This window comes from Catharus ustulatus, chromosome 12 (assembly GCF_009819885.2).
Source record: "Catharus ustulatus isolate bCatUst1 chromosome 12, bCatUst1.pri.v2, whole genome shotgun sequence".
Lineage (NCBI taxonomy): Eukaryota > Metazoa > Chordata > Aves > Passeriformes > Turdidae > Catharus > Catharus ustulatus.
The window spans coordinates 21406097-21424553 of record NC_046232.1 but is presented as its reverse complement, the minus strand read 5'-3'; the positions used below and the strand labels follow the sequence as shown (position 1 = coordinate 21424553).

General features: G+C 66.7%; 4 protein-coding genes across 5 annotated transcripts; 2 read left to right on the top strand and 2 right to left on the bottom strand.

Moving 5' to 3' along the window:
• Nucleotides 1-3851: 3851 nt before the first annotated feature.
• On the top strand, nucleotides 3852-5737 carry LOC117002030 (mesoderm posterior protein 2-like). Its single transcript, XM_033070803.1, has 2 exons — nucleotides 3852-4838; nucleotides 5511-5737. Exons 1-2 carry the CDS (start codon nucleotides 3852-3854, stop codon nucleotides 5568-5570), a joined length of 1047 nt encoding a protein of 348 aa, XP_032926694.1. The 3' UTR covers nucleotides 5571-5737.
• A 969-nt stretch (nucleotides 5738-6706) lies between these two features.
• LOC117002133 (gonadotropin-releasing hormone II receptor-like) lies at nucleotides 6707-9101 on the top strand. The gene is made up of 4 exons (XM_033070971.2): nucleotides 6707-6930; nucleotides 7346-7893; nucleotides 8325-8529; nucleotides 8665-9101. The coding sequence occupies exons 1-4, from the start codon at nucleotides 6888-6890 to the stop codon at nucleotides 9099-9101; spliced, it is 1233 nt and encodes a 410-aa protein (XP_032926862.1). The 5' UTR covers nucleotides 6707-6887.
• A 909-nt stretch (nucleotides 9102-10010) lies between these two features.
• LOC117002029 (transmembrane emp24 domain-containing protein 3-like) lies at nucleotides 10011-13002 on the bottom strand. Its single transcript, XM_033070802.2, is given in 6 exon segments — nucleotides 10011-11130; nucleotides 11565-11813; nucleotides 12403-12659; nucleotides 12662-12706; nucleotides 12709-12905; nucleotides 12962-13002. Coding segments are annotated over 6 exon segments (1026 nt in total). The 3' UTR covers nucleotides 10011-10893.
• On the bottom strand, nucleotides 12821-16161 carry ANKRD34C (ankyrin repeat domain 34C). Of its 2 annotated transcripts, XM_033071006.2 has the most exons (3): nucleotides 16074-16161; nucleotides 15407-15571; nucleotides 12821-15291 (listed from the first exon to the last, which is right to left on the bottom strand). In XM_033071006.2, the coding sequence occupies exon 3, from the start codon at nucleotides 15256-15258 to the stop codon at nucleotides 13738-13740; it is 1521 nt and encodes a 506-aa protein (XP_032926897.1). In that variant the 5' UTR covers nucleotides 15259-15291; nucleotides 15407-15571; nucleotides 16074-16161; the 3' UTR covers nucleotides 12821-13737. The 2 variants fall into 2 exon arrangements, with proteins under 2 accessions (XP_032926897.1, XP_032926898.1); XM_033071007.2 differs by lacking the exon at nucleotides 16074-16161 and having other exon boundaries at nucleotides 15407-15921.
• Nucleotides 16162-18457: the final 2296 nt, after the last annotated feature.

Sequence of the window (18457 nt, the reverse complement as noted above, 5' to 3'; positions counted from 1 at the left end):
CCAGTGTCCCTCATGGGCTACCCCGGGCTGTCCTTGGGCACGGAGAAGGGACAGGACCCCCAGTGTCCCTCATGGCCTACCCCGGGATATCCTTGGGCACAGAGAAGGGAGAGGACCCCCAGTGTCCCTCATGGGCTACCCAGGGCCCTGGAGGGACAGAGCTGTCCTTGGGCACAGAGAAGGGATAGGACCCCCAGTGTCCTTTATGGGCTACCCCGGGCTGTCCTTGGGCACAGAGAAGGGACAGGACCCCCAGTGTCCCTCATGGGCTACCCTGGGCTGTCGTTGGGCACGGAGAAGGGACGGGACACCCAGTGTCCCTCATGGGCTACCCTGGGCTGTCCTTGGGCACGGAGAAGGGACAGGACCCCCAGTGTCCTTTATGGGCTACCCTGGCCAAGGAGGGACAGAGCTGTCCTTGGGCACGGAGAAGGGACAGGACACCCAGTGTCCCCCATGGGCTACCCCGGGCTGTCCGTGGGCACGGAGAAGGGATGGGACCCCCAGTGTCCCCCATGGGCTACCCCGGGCTGTCCTTGGGCACAGAGAAGGGACAGGACCCCCAGTGTCCCCCATGGGCTACCCCGGGCTGTCCTTGGGCACAGAGAAGGGACGGGACCCCCAGTGTCCCTCATGGGCTACCCTGGCCGAGGAGGGACAGAGCTGTCCTTGGGCACAGAGAAGGGACAGGGCCCCCAGGCAGGTGGGAGCTGGGGTCAGTGGGGCTGGGAACAGCCTAGGTGCTGAGTCCCTCTGTGCTGGGGCACACCCGGGCTGTGGGCTGGGCTAGCAGCGGGCACTAAGCCCCTGGCCCAGGGCAGCACCTGGCTGTGTGTGTGGGGTGCCAAGCTGGACAACAGTCCCAGCCCTGCCCGTGCTGGGGTGCAGCCAGCAGGTCCCACAGTGAGGAATGGGGGAGCAGCGCTGCAGGGAGGCTTTGGTGAGGATTCTGTGTCTGTCCCACCCTGTGCAGCTCTGCGACCCATGGCCATGCCACTGCCCCACTGCCCCACGCCATGCCAGCGTGCCTGTGGGGGCTCTGTGTCTGGGGGTGCACTCGGCTCCAGCCCAGCAGTGCTGTGTGCTGGGGTGCAGCAGGGCAGGAGAGAGGCCGTGGCAGGAACTGGACCCCCAAGCACCTCTGGGGTGGTGTTGTGTCTTGGGGGCTTTCTGCTGGCCTCATCTGGCAGTGCCCCTGCGCCCACCTGGAGGGGTCGAGCTCCCCCAGGCTCGCCCCGCTCCGGGCGGGCGGCAGGAGCCTGGGAATGCCGGGTCCATTTGCAGAGGTGTCAGATCTGACTCCTCCGGTCCTTAATTGGCCCTGCCGGCGCTGGGAAGTGTGTGGAGAGCCATTCACACGGCCGTGAGAGATGCTAACGTGCCGCCAGCCCCGCAGCAGCACCGGCTCGCCCCGCACCGCCGCTCCCCGCACAGCCGCGGCGGCCGAACCCGGGACTTGACCTTCCAGCGCCGGGACCCCGAGCCTGGCACCCAGCGGAGCCCCCGCAGCTCCGTGCCCTCTGCCCAGCTCGCAGCCCCGCGGGTGTGCGGGGTGCTCCCTTCCCGGAGACATCCCTGCTCTGCCCGTGCTCTCCGGTCCCCGCAGTGCCATGGGGTGCAGCCCCGGACGGCTCCAGATCAGCCGAGGGCGCCTGGGACCCACCGAGCTGTGCCCCTGCTCGGTCTGGGGGTGCCTGCGGGTTGGGGTGCCCAAACTCTTGAGGGGGCCGGAGGCAGGGCACCCCTGCAGATGGGCTGAGGGACAGCGGGGGTGAGCGGGGCAGTTTGGCGGGTGCTTGGCAGCGCTGACCCCTGCACCCCGCACAGCCCTGGGCACTGACCCCGTGCCCATCCCAGACAGAGGGACCAGCACGAACCCCGGACACCACACAGGGCTCTGGCCCGGGCGGTGCTAGAGCAGGGATGGCAATGCCCAGGGGCAGGGACGTGTCCTGGGAGGGTCCCAGCAGGGCTGGGGGCTCCCGGGGGTACGGCCGGAGCTGGGCATTGCCTGAGCTCTGTCGTGGTGCCCTGGCTGTGTTGTCTGGTGGCCCTGCACCCTGCTCCATCGATAGGGGCTGAAGGGATAGGGCTGAGGGGCTGTGGGATGTACTGCTTTCACCAAAAGTAGGGAATAAATCCCTCTAACCCCGTAATTTCAGTATTAGAAAGCAGCATTACTTTATTTCGGTGCTGGGTGTGCAGGGGATATCTCTACACATGCCACAGCTGGCTAACAGACTAGTTTAAATCTTTATAAGTTATTAATTACATTTCCCAAAATTTTCTCATTCCCGCAAATGCTTTTGCATATCTGTATCATGTTTTGGAGCTTATTTACATAGGAGTAGGGGTCTTTTGAAGGTCTCTGGTGCTCATTTGGGGAACACTCCATTCCTCAAATTAATCCAGTCATAGGCCTCCTAAAAAATGTCTTCTCTGTGAATACATCCCAGCTCAGTGGTCTGGCCAAGATACTTCTCACCAGTGTTGCTCAGGCCCAGTCTTTAAGGCTAAGACAACCACTTGCACACATTAATACGAGATTAAACGCTTTTGGCTGAAGCTAAAGGAATTCTCAAGACTTACACACGATTTCTATTTGTTACAATTAAAGATTTTCCCAACACGGCGGGGGCTCTGACCCCGCGGCCGGTGCTGCCCCAGCCCAGCACTTGTCCAAACAGGGAGGTGGGAAGCGGCTGCGGCGGGTGCAGAACTCATTACCCGGGAGCTCATCAGCTAATGCGGCCCAGGAGGGGGCCGGCAGCGGGGAGGGGGCCGAGCCTGGCCCGGACCATGGGGTGCAGGTCCCTCACCAAACACCCCTGTGCCCCCAGACTGGGCCTGGATGTTGGAACGGGGCTGGCACTGGTGGCTCTGGATGGGCTGGATCGGTGCTGGGCACTGCTCAGATGTGCGCACACGGTTTGGGGGTGCTGTGCCCCCGGCTGGATCCCCTCAGCCGTGCCCCCCAGCTGTGCCCCCCAGCTTTGTGGGCATCCTGTGTCCCTCGTGCTCCCCAGGGCTTTGCACGCCTCATTTGGGGGTCCTGCACCCCGCTGTGCCAGGGGGCTGTGCACACTCAGTTCTGGGGTGCTGTGCCCCCAGATGTACCCCCAGCTCAGGCTGTGCACCCCAGCTCCGGCTGTGCTGTGCCATGCCCGTGTTCCCCCGCTCCCTGATGGATTTTCCGTCCCTCGGCGGGGCCGTTTCCCGGGAAACCTTCACACCCTCCGGCCCCAACACCTGCGGGCCTGGGAACGCGCCGGGGGGGCTCCTCCCAGCCCCGGCCCGGCTCCCGACACCCGCGGCCCGTGGGGCTCCGCTGCCAGCCCCGGGCAGCCCACAGGGGCCGGTCAGGGGCGCTGGGAGACCGGCACCCCAAACCGGGATGGGGGTGTCCCACAAAGCCACAGGGGCAGCTCCCTGCCTGGGGTCCTCTGCAGGGGGACACACAGGGACACGCCACCTCAGACCCACTGCAAACCCCACTGGAGCGCCATCAGAGCCCCACAAACCCCCCTGCATCCCCAGTGCAGCCCGTGCTGCAGCCCCACTGCAGCTCCCCCCATGCAGACCGACCGAGACCCCGCTGCAGCTCCCGTGGGGGTCCCAGCCCCGTCCCCAGCCCAGCGCGGGGCCGAGGGGCAGCACCGAGCAGCTTCACACCTCTGGGGTGAAATTTGTCACCCCGTGTTCACAGCCGCGGCCCCCGGCCCCCCCCAGACCCCCGGCCTTTGAAGTGCTGCTCCTGCAGCCACCAAGGTGCCTCTTCACACCTCCGGGCCGGCATAAAGCCGGGGCGATCGGGAGCCACCGGCACACCGGTCCGAGCCTCCGGCGCTGCCATGGCCCACGGCCGCACGCTGCCCGCCACCGCCGCACTGCAGGGCTGGGGCGACCCTCCGGACCCCCTGGGCTACAGCAGCAGCTCTCCCGCAGCATCGCCCGACTCCTGCGGGCTCGCGTCCCCCGCCGCCGCTCGGGGACCCTGCCGCGGGCACGCCGCGCCCCGGCCGCGGGGCAGGAAGGGTGTGCGGGGCGGCGGGGCGGCGGGGGCGCCCCGGCAGAGCGCCAGCGAGCGGGAGAAGCTGCGGATGCGGCGGCTGGCGCAGGCCCTGCTGCGGCTGCGGCACTACCTGCCCCCCGCGCTGGCACCCGCCGGGCACACCCTCACCAAGATCGAGACCCTGCGCCTCGCCACCCGCTACATCGCGCACCTCTCCGCCCTGCTGGGGCTCGGCCGGGGGGCGCCGGCCCCCCGACACTGTCCCCTGTGCCCCCGGGGCCTGGGGTGCTGCCAGGACACGGACCCCCGCGGTGCTTCGCCGCCCGGCGCTGCGGGCTGGGGGTCACCTCCCGTGGTGGGGACACCCCCGGAGCTGCACGGGGCTCCCGGCATGGGGAGCTGGGGGTCACCTCTCTGCAGCCCTGCTGCGGGCACTGCCCCAGAGCTGCTTGGGGGTCCGGAGATGGGGTTAGACACCTGGGGGTCACCCCCCTACACCCCTGCTGCAGCAACCCTCCCAGATGTACTTGGGGGTCCGAGCCTCGGGATGGAGACCTGGGGGTCTCCCTCCTACATCCCTGCAACCGGGACCCCTCCAGAGGTGCTTGGGGTTTCCAACATCCAGACGGAGACATGGGGGCCACCCCCCTACGTTCCCTCAGTGGGAACCTCCTCAGATCTGAACAAGGCTGTCACCTCCACTGCGTCCCCCTGGCTGACCCCTCCCCACTCTGCAGGGGCTGCGGCCCCCCCGGATCTCCCTGGTGATGTCCTGGACACGGGACTGGTGCTGTCAGAGTTCGTGGGCACAGGGACAGTCACCCAGGTACGTGCTGGTGGGGATTGGGGTCACTCTCAGCATGGGGCTGGCACGGGGCAGGGATCAATTCCCGCTTGGGGCAGCCTCAGAGTCCTCTTGGTGTGGGGCAGTGCAGGAACTGGTTTTGGCATAACAACAGCCTTGTCTGGGGTCGGGAATGGAGAGGTGAGCCCTGCTCTGTGCAGTGGGTGAGATCCCCCAGCCTTGCCTCATCTTTCCTGGTGCTTCCCTCCCTCGTGTTTGTGGGGATCCCATTAGTGGGTACAGAATGGGGTCTGTTGTCCTGCTTGTCCCTGCCCAGGAGCACTTCCAGTGGGTGGGCTGTCACTGCCACCACCCCAGCCCTGCCTGCACCTCTGTCTGGCTGATCACCCTGTCCCTGTCCGCTCACCCTGTCCCTGTCTGATCACCCTGTCCCTGTCCGCTCACCCTGTCCCTCTCTGATCACCCTGTCCCTGTCCGCTCACCCTGTCCCTGTCTGATCACCCTGTCCCTGTCTGATCACCCTGTCCCTGTCCCCTCACCCTGTCCCTGTCCGCTCACCCTGTCCCTGTCTGCTCACCCTGCCCCTGTCTGCTCACCCTGTCCCTGTCCCCTCACCCTGTCCCTGTCCCCTCACCCTGTCCCTGTCCCCTCACCCTGTCCCTGTCCCCTCACCCTGTCCTGTCTGCTCCCCAGGATCTCTCCGCGGACCTGCTCTCGCTGCTGGAGGCTCTGTTCCCACCACAGCCCAGATGAATCCCCGGGCCTGGAGCACCCAGAGCCCCACGATGCCTGTGTGTGTCCCCGCAGCCTGGCACACGCAGCCCTCGGGATAGCTGCAGGAACGAGCTGCCCCGCCGGAGCCCGGAGCCGTGCTGGACGCGCCGGGCGGCGGCTGGATGTGAATAAACCCTTGAGCCCTCTTTGAGTGTCCGTGTGGCTGCTGCCAGGAGCTGGGCATGGATGGGGTTTGGCAAGCCTGGGGTCTCCTCGCTGGGCTGGGGGCTGTGGGGCAGCCAGGCACCAGCTGGGAGAGCAACCTGGGGGAGTATCAAGAGAGGCGCTGCCCTCACTCTGGGGCCTGACCCCGCCAGGAAAGGGTGAGGATCCCCAGCGCCCTCCAGATCCAGCCTTCCCACCTGGCAGTTCTGGGCCTGTGGGAGCTCCCAGTGCACAGTGAAATGGGTAGATTTGGGGTCCAGCTCGGTGTGGGGATGGGGCTGAGCCCAGGGGCTGGAGATCCTGCCTGGGGCAGAGTGGGGGAGCCTGTGATGGAGATCCTATGCCCCCAGCCCCCTTGCTGGCTCCCTGAAGTCTGGGGTCCCCATTAGCAGGAGGGTGTTGGGACCTGGCAGCCATGTGCTAATGCGTCAGGGGAGTATCCTCCCAGCTCTGGGGTCTGGGGTGAAGGGTGGGGGGTTAATGAACCCCATGGAGTGTGAAAGGACTCTCTAATGAGGTTAATATCATCTGCTGGGGTGGAGGAGGGGGGTGGCAGAACGGGAGACAAGCCTTTGAGGTGTAAAGCAGCCCCTGCTCTGCAGCCAGGGCTGAAGGGACCTGGGCACATCCTCCAGCCATGGGGACACTGCCATGGGGATGATCACAGTCTGGGTGAGCAGCTGGCAGTCACAGGGCTGGGAGGAGGGACCTCTGGGTCTCTGAGCCCCCCAAATGCTGCACCTCAATGCAAGGAGCCCTTGTGTGCTCTGATATCCACCCTGGCAGCAGCAGCGCCAGACCTGGGGGGCACTGGCAGCCCCCCCTGGGCTGGGGGCTCCCTCCCACAGACGTGGGGCACGTCCCGCTGTCCGCTGCTGTGTGTGAGCACCACGCACGCTTACGTGTGTGTCCATGTGCCGTGGGTGGCAGGGGAAGGACCGTGCTGTTCCAAGCCGCTGGCAGCCTCAAGGACCATTCAGAGCTGCCAAGGGCGCCCACGCCGCAGCAGCTGCAGGTGCTGGCTCTGTGCAGTACCTGTCCCAGTACCTGTCCCCCTCCCCCTCGTGCCCCAGAGCAGATGCAGGAGCCCCCAGCACAGAGCCTCAGCACTGTGTGAGCATCGGCCCCGCCATGGCCTGGCTGGGGAATGCCAGGCAGGACACCCTGGAGGCAGGTGAGGCGGGGGAAGGGGGTGTTTGGTCCTCAGGGTGTCATTGTTGGGCTGGTGGGGGTCACTATCCCAGGCAGGATCATGAGGGGCGCTCTGGGCAGGGAGAGGGGCACAGCAGCAATGGCCTGAGGTGGGGGGCGTGTTGGGGTCAGCTGCCATTGTCTTCCTCTGCCCCGCGTGGTGCCAGGGACCCCCGCAGCTCTGGGGGCATGCAGGGGCTCTGGGGGCTGCTGGGGGCTCTGGGGTAGCAGCAGGACGCAGCGAGCAGGCAAGGATAGAAAACAGGGAAGCGAGCTCAGAAATGTGATATCGACACTGTGGCACTGGGCAGGGGGATCTAGGGAACAGGACCCCCAGTACTGCCCCTCCCAGCGCCCCCAGCTCAGGGCTGCCACTGCCCCTTTGCCTGTTGTGGCAGGTGGGGACCATCCCACAGGCCCTGCAGTGGGAAACACCAGCGTGGAGCCCCCCAGCACCACCCCCCCCGAGTGGGGCTGCGCCTGGAGCCCCCCCGAGGAGAAGGGCGAGCAGCCCCTGCGCCTGCCCACCTTCTCCCCGGCCGCCCAGGTGCGCGTGGGGGTCACCTTCGCCCTGTTCGCCCTCTCGGCCGGCTGCAACCTGGCGGTGCTGCGGGCAGTGGGGGGCCGGGGCAGCGGCCGGCGCCCCCACATCCGCCTGCTGCTCCGGCACCTGGCGGCCGCCGACCTGCTGGTCAGCGTGGTGGTCATGCCGCTGGACGCCGTCTGGAACATCACGCTGCAGTGGCGGGCGGGCGACCTGGCCTGCCGCCTGCTCATGTACCTGCGCCTGCTGGCCATGTACGCCTCGGCCTTCGTCACCGTGGTCATCAGCCTGGACAGGCAGGCCGCCATCCTGCGCCCGCTGGCCATCGCCCGCGCCCGCGCCCGCAACCGCGCCATGCTGCGCACAGCCTGGATCCTCAGCGCGGGGCTGGCCGTGCCGCAGGTACCGACCGCGGGCCTCCTGCCCCGGGACAGTGCCCCGGGGACACTGCCCGGGGTCCGGGGACACTGCCCGGGCTCACTGCCAGGGCTGGTGGCTGCAGGGCGGGCATGGAGAGCCCTGCGGGATGGGCACGGGGATTTGGCAACAGGGTGGGAGCGGCAGCGATCCCCTCACCCGGCTGTGCCCACCGTCCCTGTCAGTGCCGAGCAGAGCCAGTGAAGGGCTGAGAACAGGTCCCACCCCACAGGCTGGGTCTGTCCCTGCGGGTCTGAGGGGTCCCTGCGGGTCTGAGGGGTCCCTGCGGGTCTGAGGGGTCCCTGAGGGTCTGAGGGGTCCCTGCGGGTCTGAGGGGTCCCTGCCTGGGGCTCCTGTGCCCTCCCCGGCTCGGGAGGCACAAACCCCCTCAGCCCCGTCCCACATCTGGTCTCCAGCTGTTCCTGTTCCACACCATCACCCTGCGCCCCCCGCACAACTTCACGCAGTGCACCACGCGGGGCAGCTTCCCCCGGGCCTGGCACGAGACCCTCTACAACATGGTGGGCTTTGCCTGCCTCTTCCTGCTGCCGCTGCTCATCATGGTCTGCTGCTACGCCCGCATCCTGCTGGAGATCTCCCGCCGCATGGGCTCCGGCCTGTGTGAGTGCCAGGCACGGCCCCCTGCCCGGGGCAGGTCCTGTCCGCAGCTCTGCAGGGACCCCCAGCTTTCCCCAGGGCATGGCCCCAGTGCCAGCCCCAGCCCCGTTTCTCCTCACGGGCTGTGTCCCCCTCCAGTCTCCTCGCAGGACGCGTCGCTGCGGTGCTCCAGGAACAACATCCCCCGGGCGCGGCTGCGGATGCTGCGGATGAGCCTGGTCATCGTCTCCTCCTTCATCCTCTGCTGGACCCCCTACTACCTGCTGGGGCTCTGGCACTGGTTCTGCCCCCGCGCCATGGAGGAGAGGATCTCGCCGGCCCTCACCCACATCCTCTTCATCTTCGGCCTCTTCAACGCATGTCTGGACCCCATCACCTACGGGCTGTTCACCATCCCCCTCCGCGGGGGCTGGGGCTGCCCCTGCAGGCACGGCCCCCCTGCCCAGCCCCCCTCCCCGGCCACCGGCTCCTTCCGCTGCTCAGCCTCCTCCCTGCCGGCCCGGCGGGGCGTCCAGGGCGTGAGGAGCTCCCGAGGGGCTGCCAGGGACACCTCCTGTCACAGCAGCTCCCTGTGACACCGCTGGGGTGCTCAGGGGATCTGGCAGCAGGATGGCCGGGTCAGCACAGCTCCAGTGGGGATGGAGTCACTGCTGGTCTCTCCCTGCATCCTAAAGTGCCTCTGCAGGCTTGGGGTGGTGCGGGGTGCCCCCGTGCCCTCTCCTTTCTCTGTGCCCTGAACACCAATAAAGTGTCCTATGGCCACCTCTTGTCCTCCCCGTGCTCCCCAGCTGGGAGCTGAGCTGGTGTCCCCAGAGCCCCTGACCCGCTGGGGTCACAGCTGCCCCTGTCCCCACCAAGAGTCCCCAGGAAGGGGCATTCAAGCCCATCCACAGCCTGGTCAGGGCTGGCGCTTCCCTCCCTGCTCATCCCCACAGGGCTCTGTGTCCCCGCGGGAGCAGGGCCGGTCCCTGACAGCCAGCGCGGGGCTGGTGGCAGTCCCGGGTGCTGCTGATGCGGGCTCTGCTCCAAACAGGAGCTGCTGGCTCCTTCCCAAGGCTGCCGGGAGGCTCACAGGGCCGCTCCTCCCGCCTGCAGCAGCTGCCCCAAGGCCAGCGCTGACGCTGGGGCACGGAGAGATGGGCGAGAGCTCCCCCAGCTCCAGGGGTACTGCCGGAGCGAGGCACAGCCCAGCAGAACTGCCCTGGCATCGCCCCAGCCTCAGGGAGGGGAGCACAGGGCTGGGCTCTGCCCGGGGGTCCCCACTGTGCTGCGGGGGAACACCGGGCTCCTTTGTCCCCTCAGTGCCCACGGGGAACCCATCACAGCCCAGTGACAGTGCAGCCCCACACCGGGCACAGGCAGGGGTGCTGTCCCTGCTGAGGGGTCTCTCTGGCTCCAGTCTGGTCCTGTGCCAGGAGCAAGCTCAGCTGGAGTGGGCAGGGAGGCAAGGCAGATGCTGTGCCCAATGATGGCAGTGCCAGCCGTGCTTGCAGGAATTTATTTCAAAGTGGCAAAGGAAATGTCGAGTGGAGTTGCTTCAGCTCTGAAAAATGATCTCACACCTGCTTGAGGGCTGGAGGGCCAGCACACCAACCGCTCCAGGGGTCTTGCACAGGGGCGTCACCCCAGGCTCTTGGGGGGTCTCCATTCTGTGGGGTTCCAGGGGATGAGGGGCTGCAGTCCCAGGTGTGTGTGGGGGTTGTCCATGCTTCTGGGGCAGGAATGGCACAGGGTATCCACAGGGTGGGGGGAATGTGTGAGGGGCTGAGTCTCAGGCACAGACTGGTGTGAGTATGAAAACACCACCTGGTAGGGACACACCACCTGCTGCCAGCCTGAGAAATGCTGGAGGGGAAGGGCTGCTAGAGCCACAGGCCCACCCAGCAAAAAGCCTTCCCTTGTTGGATGCTGGTGTTGCTGGGAGCACCCTGCCTGCCACAGCACAGCTGGGGTGCAGACAGAGACCCCCAGCCCACAGCAGCTCTCCGTGGGACTGGGTGGGTGCCAGGTGGGCCAGCCCTGCTCCAGGTGGGCCCCAGGTGCTGCCCCATCCCCTGGGGGGCTGCACAGGGCTCTGAGGGGCAGTGCGTGGTCATGGCAGGCACGAGGGTGCCCCAGTGTTGGTGCTGCTGCTGGTCCCACCCGCTTCCCAGAGAGCCAGAGGATGGGGTGGCCAGGCGAGGGGACAGGGCAGGTGTGATGGCAGGTGGGAGGTGATGACGCCTGTACTCGGTGGCTGTGTCCCCCAGCTCAGCAGGGTCACAGCACCCCCTGCTCCCACCCCCTGCCTGCCCAGGCACAGCTCGGAGGCAAAGTGCGACCCCAGGGCCGTCCCACCCCTGCTCCCCTCAGGCACACACAGCAGCTCTAGGTGCCAGCTCTGCCGCTGATGGGTCTCTTCTCAGTGAAGAAGCTCTTGAGCAGCATCACCTGCCCGATGCTGACCACGAAGAGGATGAAGGTTTCCCCCACGGACCAGTAGGAGACGCGTCCATTGAGCTCCTCAGCCCGGCTCCGGTCCTGCGCCTCCCGCAGCCGGTAGTGGGTCTGGGAGTCGATCACCGCATTCAGCATCTCGTGGATGGTGACACAGGCGGATTCCAGCTGGGGACAAGGACAACAGCGTCCTGTGGCTTCTGCCATGGCACAGCTGAGGGAGCCCAGGGCTGTTCCCAGACACTCAAGAGCAGGACAGGGGTGTCTGCGTTGTAGGTTCCCTGCCAGACCCCATCCAGGGTGATTCCCCTCTGGGACAGGGCTGAGAGGCCCCCAGGGCACCTGGATGCCCAGCTCAGAGGCTCACACCAAGGGATGGAAGGGCTGATGCAATTCCCTGACATGGGCTGTGGCAGACAGGGGAGCCCAGGCCCAGCACAGCCCCGCCGGCCCAGCAGAGGATGTGGTGTGTGCCAGGGCCGTTGGCTGGCGGTTGGCACTTCTGCATCCAGCTGAGGAGGAGGGGGACAGGTCCCCAACTGCCATCCCACAAGGCATCCCTTCCTTCCTCCTTTCCTCCCTCCTTTCCTCCCAGGACCCACCTGTGTCAGGGCAGTGACGCGGTTGTTCATGTCGGGCAGGATGGGCGGCTCATCGCCCACCTGGAAGTCGAAGTAGACGATTTTGTGGGAGAAGGTGGAGAACTCGTTGCTGAAGCAGAAGGTGTAGACACCCTTGAGGTCGGTGTGGTGGGTGAAGCTGTCGTACTGCTTCTTGGTCTCCTGGTAGATGGTCTTGCCGTTGGGGTCCTCCACGTAGCAGTCCACATCATAGTGCCCTCCGCTGATCACCTGTGCGGGGACAGGTGTCTCAGATGGCACACGCCAAGCAACGTGGCAAGGGCCCCTGACCCTACCCAGCCCCACAGCTGTGTGAGAGGCCAGCGGGCACCATGCCCACGGGATGGATCCCAGGCCAGAGGAGCCCTGGGGAAGCCGTGCACCACAGTGCCAGAACTCAGGTGGGGTGCCTGGAGACAGGGACTGCCCCCATGACCCGGGCTGGGGTGTCCATGGCTGATGTGGGCACATCCCAGATGTGGCTCTCAGGTGGACACTGCTGGGCACGGGGCTGGGCTTGGGAACAGCTCCGGGTGCAGCACGGAGGGAGCTGGGGTGCACAGGGGAGGGGACTGCAGCCCTGCCCGGGGCTCTGCAGGGCACAGGAGTGAGTGTGGGCAGAGGCACGGGCAGAGGCAACAGCACACACACGGGCAGAGGGGTGGGCGAGGGGCACGGGCACCGGGGCACAGGTAGGCACACGGGCACGGACCAGACACGGGCAGGGGCACAGGGACGGGGCACAAATGGGGTGCGGGCGGAGGGGGCCCTGGCAGGGGTACGGGCAGGGGGCGCAGGCACGGAGCGTGCAGGGCAGTACCTGATAGTCGAGCGTGAACTTGGTGCCGCTCTCCAGCTCCTGGTGGAAGCAGCGCTGGGCACTGTCCGGCAGCTCCAGGGTCAGCTCCGTGCCGCCGGCCCCCAGCGCGCCCAGCAGCGCGGCCAGGCACAGCATCCGCACGGCGCCCGGCATCGCGACCCGCACCGCGCCCGGCACCGCGACCCGCACCGAGCCCGGCACGGCACGGCCCCGCACGGAACCCGGCACGGCACGGCACGGCACGGCACGGCACGGCACGGCCCCGCACCGCCCCCCTGACGTGGCGCTTCCGCTGCGAGTGGGGCGGAGCGGGCGGGGGCGGCACCTCCGGGCCCGGGGCGGGGATCCCGGACCGCTCCACCGAGCCCGGCACCCCGGCATCCCCCCGGCATCTCCGGGTCCAGCGCGCCGCAAACCCCGGGGATCCCCTCGGCGCTCCCGGGGACCCCCAGGCCGGGCTGGTGTCGGGTCCAGCGAGATCAGCCTGGGTCCAAAGCTGAGCGCTTTATTAATGCAGTGCCAAACTAGCGCCAGAGTCTCCGCAGGGCCGCGGCGTCACCCCGACACCTGCCCTGCACCCCTGCGCGCAAATAATCGCATTCACCGAGTGATGGAATCTGGGGGCTGGGGGCTCCTTGTCCGGAGTAGGAGCACAGCGGGGTCTCGGCTGCGACTTTTCGGGGTCAGCCCGGGTCACCCTCGGTGCCTTTTGGCATCCCGGGTTCCCCGCCGCGGGCAGAGCAGGCTGGGACCGCCCTGCTCAGCGTTTCCTGAATCCAGAGCTCCTCGGCGAGGTGGGGAATGAACCCCCCGAAGTTCAGACGCTTCAGAGACGAGACAAGCCCGCCAGGCTGCAGCGGTGCCGGGCTGGCTGCGCCGCCGGAGCTCGGGAGCGCTCGGCGCTCTCGGAGGTGGAGGATTGTCTCCCTCTCCCGGAGCACCGACACGCTCCGTGCCTGGACGGGGGTCCCCGCTCCTCAGCCCCCGCAGCACCGAGCCCCTTCCCCCGCTGGAAGGCTCCTCAGGAACGCCTCGGCCCCAGAGGTCACCACCGGGGGCTTCGGGAGGGGATTCGGTGAGAGAACGAACAGGATGTAAGAAAAGCGGACTAGTGAGGAATAAATGAACTGCGGGTGGGATCCTTGGCACGGAGCTGGGCGATCGAGGACGGTGGGGGATCGATCTCCCAATCAGCCCGCTCCCGATTCAACCCCTGGGCTCAGGGCCGAGACCCCCGACCACCAGCGTGTCCCCCGAGCTCTGTGCGGGGTCCGTCCCGTTCCTGCAGGGACAGCGCGGCTTTGGCCACCTCCCTGTGAACAAGTGGTGGCACGGCTACTGCGCCACGACCTCCTCAAAGTCGGAGAGGTGCCGCATCTGCTCTGCCTGCATGGAATGCCTGCGGAGGAGCTTCCTGTGGGCTCTCAGATCGCCCCGCCTGGGCGAGCTGGGCGTGAGGGGCACCAGCGGCTTCAGCCCGGCAGCCAGCGGGGAGGGGGCTTTGCTGGAGCCGATGTCGGGAATCGGGGGGTTGGGGTTCACATTCAAGGGGGGCAGGTACCCCGGCCTGGTGTGGGAGATGTGGTCCAGCAGCAGAGTCCCGGATCCTCGCCTCTCCAGCAAGCCGGGGGGCCGGCGCCGGGCGGTGCTGGGCGAGGTGCTGGCGCTGCCCGAGGGAGAGCCACAGCAACCATCCAGCAGGGCCAGGTGGGACCCGCTCAGCTTCCTCCTCTCTGCGGGCCCCTTGCCCGCCTCGGTGGCCTGGGAGTCTCCGCTGTGCTCGGTTCCTGGCCTCCACCAGTGCGGAGCGTCCATCCCTGCGCCCGAGCTGGCGCTCTCCGGCTCCTCCGGGACCGTGACGCTCCGGGACAGGCACGGGTGGGTGCCCGGGCTCTTCTCGTGCGTGGCTTTCCATGGCAGTGGCCCCGGCGCCTGCTCATCCACTGGGGGGAAGAGAGAGGGGTCCCTTCCCTTGCTGCTGCTGCTGCTGCGGGTCAGGGAGGGCTTTTTGGAGAGCGAGAGCTCGCCGATGCCCGTGATAACCTCACTGTCAGCGCACACCCGCGTGTCGTCGCGGTGACTCGAGGCCGCCAGCACCGAGGGTGCCACCAGACCCCAGGGCTCTGAGCGCAGCCGCTTCAGCCGGGGCAGCTGGGCTCTCCGGGCAGTGCCAGCCCTCTGGCCCGGGGAGGGCGGCTCGGTGTCCCCGCTGTGTGAAGGGTGTGCGGTGACAACGCTGCTCTCCTTCTCGGCGGGAGAAGGTGCTGAGGTGGGAGTTTTGGGGTGAGCACTGGAGGGGGCTGTGCCCTCCTCCGGGGGAGCCCTCTCCTTGAACTCCAGCGCAGGGGCAACGTTCAGGTACTGCTTGGCGGTCTTGGTGCCGGAGGCTGATGTGTCCATGGTGATGATGATCACCTCCTTCCCCTTGGCCCTGCAGGCATTCAGGAGGCGCTGCAGCACTGCCTTGTCCTCGGCGTTGATGGCGTGGACCAGCGCCGAGGCTCCGGAGTGGTCCTCCAGGCTGGGGTCAGCCCCGCTGTCCAGCAGCAGGGACACCACCTCGCCCCCCGCCCCGCGGATGCAGGCGTGCATGAGCGCGGTTTTGCCGGACTTGTCCTGGATGTTGGGGTCGGCTCTGTTGTCCAGCAGGTACTTCACCATCTTGGCCTTGTGGATGCTCTGCTGGTCCACGTGCGTGGTGATGCAGGCCACCATCAGCGCCGTCTCGCCCTTGTCGTTGCTCTCGTTGATGTACGCGCCCCCTTCCAGCAGCAGTCGGGTCAGCCGCAGCCGGCCGAGCCACACGGCCTTCAGGAGGGAGTTACCCCCCAGCTCCAGCTCCGTCACCTCATCCATGGCTGCTGCCTGCCCTGGTGATGGCAGAGGTGGCTGTGGGGGGAACCACGGAGAAGAGTTGAGCCCCCCTGCTTGTCCCTGCCTTCCTGGGGTGCCGTGCCCTGGGCACTGCCCTCATCCCGCTGTCCCTCTGGCCATGGCCACCCACCTTGTGCAGACACTGCCCGCTGCCTCGGCTTCCCCAGGAGATCAGAGAGCCTCCGATGGTCTCTGCAGCCTGCTGGGTCTGGGGGCCACAACACGAAGCCCACTGGAGGCTGTGCGAACTTCCCTGCTGGCTTCCTGGGCTGGAGCCGGGATCTCTGCTTCCTCACTGCCGGACGGAAGGATAAGCAGCCACAGCCGTGCTGTCTATTGTGTTTCTACTGCCCCCTGCCTCTACCACCCCACTGACCACCACTGCCGCCCACCCTGCTGCCCCCGCTCCCTGCCTCACTCCTCAGAGTGTTCCTGGTGCCCTGAGCAGCCAGTGCCCCCAGAGTGCCCCTGGAGAGGGCACAACCCTCCCGGCCCTTCCCCACCCCTCCGTGCCCTGCACGGGGATCCTGCGGCCCCCGGACCGGCGGTCAGTGCCCGCACTGCTCCCAGCCCCTCCCAAAGGAGCCCACGGTGCCGCTTCCCTGCCCCTGAGCTCCCCCCGGCCCCTTCCCGCGGGGACCCCTCGGGAGAACCGACCGGGGCAGAACCGACCCCGGTTCTCCCCCACCCCGCCGGGACCGGTGTCCCCCGCGCCCCTCCAAGCCGCGGCCATCCCGCTCCCGCCGCCCCCGGCTGCGGTGCTGACGGTGGGGTGCGGCCGCTGCCCGGCCCGCTACCTGCTGCCCGGTGCCGGGCTCCGGTGCCGCTGTCCGCTGTTGGTGCCGCGGCCCCGTGCCAGTGCCGGTGTCGGTGTCGGTGTCGGTGCCGGTGCCGGTGTCGGTGCCCGGTTGCCGGAGCCGCTGCCCGGCGCTGCGCGAGGAGGAGGGCGCGGGGGGGCGGCGCGTCCGCCCGCAGGTGGGTGCGGGGAGCGGCGGGCGGGGGTGTCCGTGTGCCGGGGGTGCGGAGTCTGTGTGTGTGTGTGTGTCCCCGTCCGTGTGCCGGGGGTGCGGGGTCTGTGTGCGTGTGCGTGTCCCTGTCCGTGTGCCGGGGGTATGGGGACTGTGTGCGTGTCCCTGTCCGTGTGCTGGGGGTGCGGGGTCTGTGTGTGTGTGTGTGTCCGTGTGCCGGGGGTGCGGGGTCTGTGTGCGTGTGCGTGTCCCTGTCCGTGTGCCGGGGGTGCGGGGTGTGTGTGTGTGCGTGTGTGTCCGTGTGCCGGGAGTGCGGGGTCTGTGTGTCTGTGTCCCTGTCCGTGTGCCGGGGGTGCGGGGTCTGTGTGCGTGTGCGTGTCCCTGTCCGTGTGCTGGGGGTGCGGGGTCTGTGTGTGTGTCCCTGTCCGTGTGCCGGGGGTGCGGGGTCTGTCTGTGTGTCCGTGGGGCTGTGGGGGTCTGTGTGTGCGTGTCCCTGTCCGTGTGCCGGGAGTGCGGGGTCCGTGTGCGTGTCCGTGGGGCTGTGGGGGTCTGTGTGTGTGTGTCCCTGTCCGTGTGCTGGGAGTGCGGGGTCTGTGTGCGTGTCCCTGTCCGTGTGTCGGGGGTGCGGGGTCTGTGTGCGTGTCCGTGGGGCTGAGGGTGTCCGTGTCCCTGCGCCTGGGGCTCTCCAGACCCCGAACCGGTCTGAGCCCACCGCTGTCCCCTCTTGGAGCAGGGGGGATTACCCCCCTGAGCCCCCTCTGATGTTAATGACTCCGTGTTGAGCGCACATCTGGGAGAGGTGAGGGCACACCTGGGCACAGGAGTGCTCTGTGCCGTGCAGGAGGAACTGGGGTCCCTGTGCCTGCTCGCCGGACACAGCTGCCCTCAGTGTCAGGGTATGCACCGGGTCAAGAACAGCGTGAGGCTTCTCTGGCCCTCCTCTGTCCCCGGACCTCCCATCTGGCAGGAACCTGCCTTCCCTTCCCAGCAGCTTCCTCCACTTTCCTCGGTGTCTCTTTCAGAGCAGTCCCAGCAGGAAGAGGGAATTCGAGGGAAGGGGGAAAAGGTCACAGATGCCCCCGATCACCCCGCTAACCCCCACGGTTCAGCATTTCTGCAGCCCTCACAGCCGTGAGGGTGTTTGTCATCACACCCTCCGTACCACATTAACATTTGGGGAAATTTCTCTTGTGGTTAATAAAATATAATCTAATATTGCAGCGCTCTTCATTCAGAGATGATGATGACAATGAGAATCAGAGCTAGCAGAGAAATTAAGTCAGTCTTATTACGTTAGGGAACATTTGGCAAACCTTATGGCAGGTTCCTCCTGACTTGGTGACACAGACACTCTGCAGTACCTGCCTAAACTGGCCATAAACCCCCCAAAATTTATTTATCTGTCCATTTTCTGATACATGAACACACCAGCGCACTTGTCAAAAATAAACACCTGAACTCCTAACAGCAAGATCATATAAACACCTTAACAAAATAAATGTCTTAAAAATAAACTCGTGAAAGCCACAAATTTAGAAGAGACGAGCTGTGGTGGCAGGAGGACCCCAGGCTGCCCAACAATGGGGAAATCACCACATCCCCCCACTGAGAGGGGCTGCTCTGCTCCCAGGGCACCCCAGCATGGTCAGGGATGGGAGGTGGTTGTGAGGAAAGAGGAGAGTTCCTGGGTCCCTGATGATGAGGAGAATGTTGGAAGTCAGGAGAAGTGCCACTTCCTCCTCTGGCAGCTCCTGTCACCCGTGCTGGACCCCAGGCTGGAAAGCAGGAATGACCCATCCTTGAAGATTTCCTGCTCCAGCCGAGACTCAGCAGCTGCCAGGTGTCCATGGGGTGGGAGATGCCCCAGCAGGGAGGGGAGCATGGCCATGCCAGCTCCGTTATGGCAGTGCTGGGAGCTGGAACCCCAGTGGAGGGGAGCAGGAATGGCCCCTGCCTGCTGCCAGAGGCCTCGCAGCTGCCCCAGCCGTGCCCTGGCTTTGCAGAGCCAATGGTCCACCTCTCTTCATCCTCCTTGTCTTCCTCACCAGTGTCTCTGCCATCCCTGAGATGCCATGGCAACGGGGCCGCAGGGATGGCTGCTGGAGAAGCTGCAGCTCCGTGCCGGGCTCTGAGCCGTGGTTTGATCTCAGCGGTGCCTGTGCAGTCTGGGCGGCAGCGGGATGGGCTCCAGACATGGTCAGTTTGGGACAAAA

Bases quoted from the DNA above. Each gene is read 5' to 3' on its own strand.
- LOC117002133 (XM_033070971.2), top strand. From the start codon at position 6,888: ATGGCCTGGCTGGGGAATGCCAGGCAGGACACCCTGGAGGCAG. The intron at 6,931-7,345 runs GTGAGGCGGGGG...CTGTTGTGGCAG, and splicing joins GCAGGACACCCTGGAGGCAG to GTGGGGACCATCCCACAGGC. The intron at 7,894-8,324 runs GTACCGACCGCG...TCTGGTCTCCAG, and splicing joins CGGGGCTGGCCGTGCCGCAG to CTGTTCCTGTTCCACACCAT.
- ANKRD34C (XM_033071006.2), bottom strand. From the start codon at position 15,258: ATGGATGAGGTGACGGAGCTGGAGCTGGGGGGTAACTCCCTCCTGAAG.
- LOC117002030 (XM_033070803.1), top strand. From the start codon at position 3,852: ATGGCCCACGGCCGCACGCTGCCCGCCACCGCCGCACTGCAGGGCTGG. The intron at 4,839-5,510 runs GTACGTGCTGGT...TCTGCTCCCCAG, and splicing joins GCACAGGGACAGTCACCCAG to GATCTCTCCGCGGACCTGCT.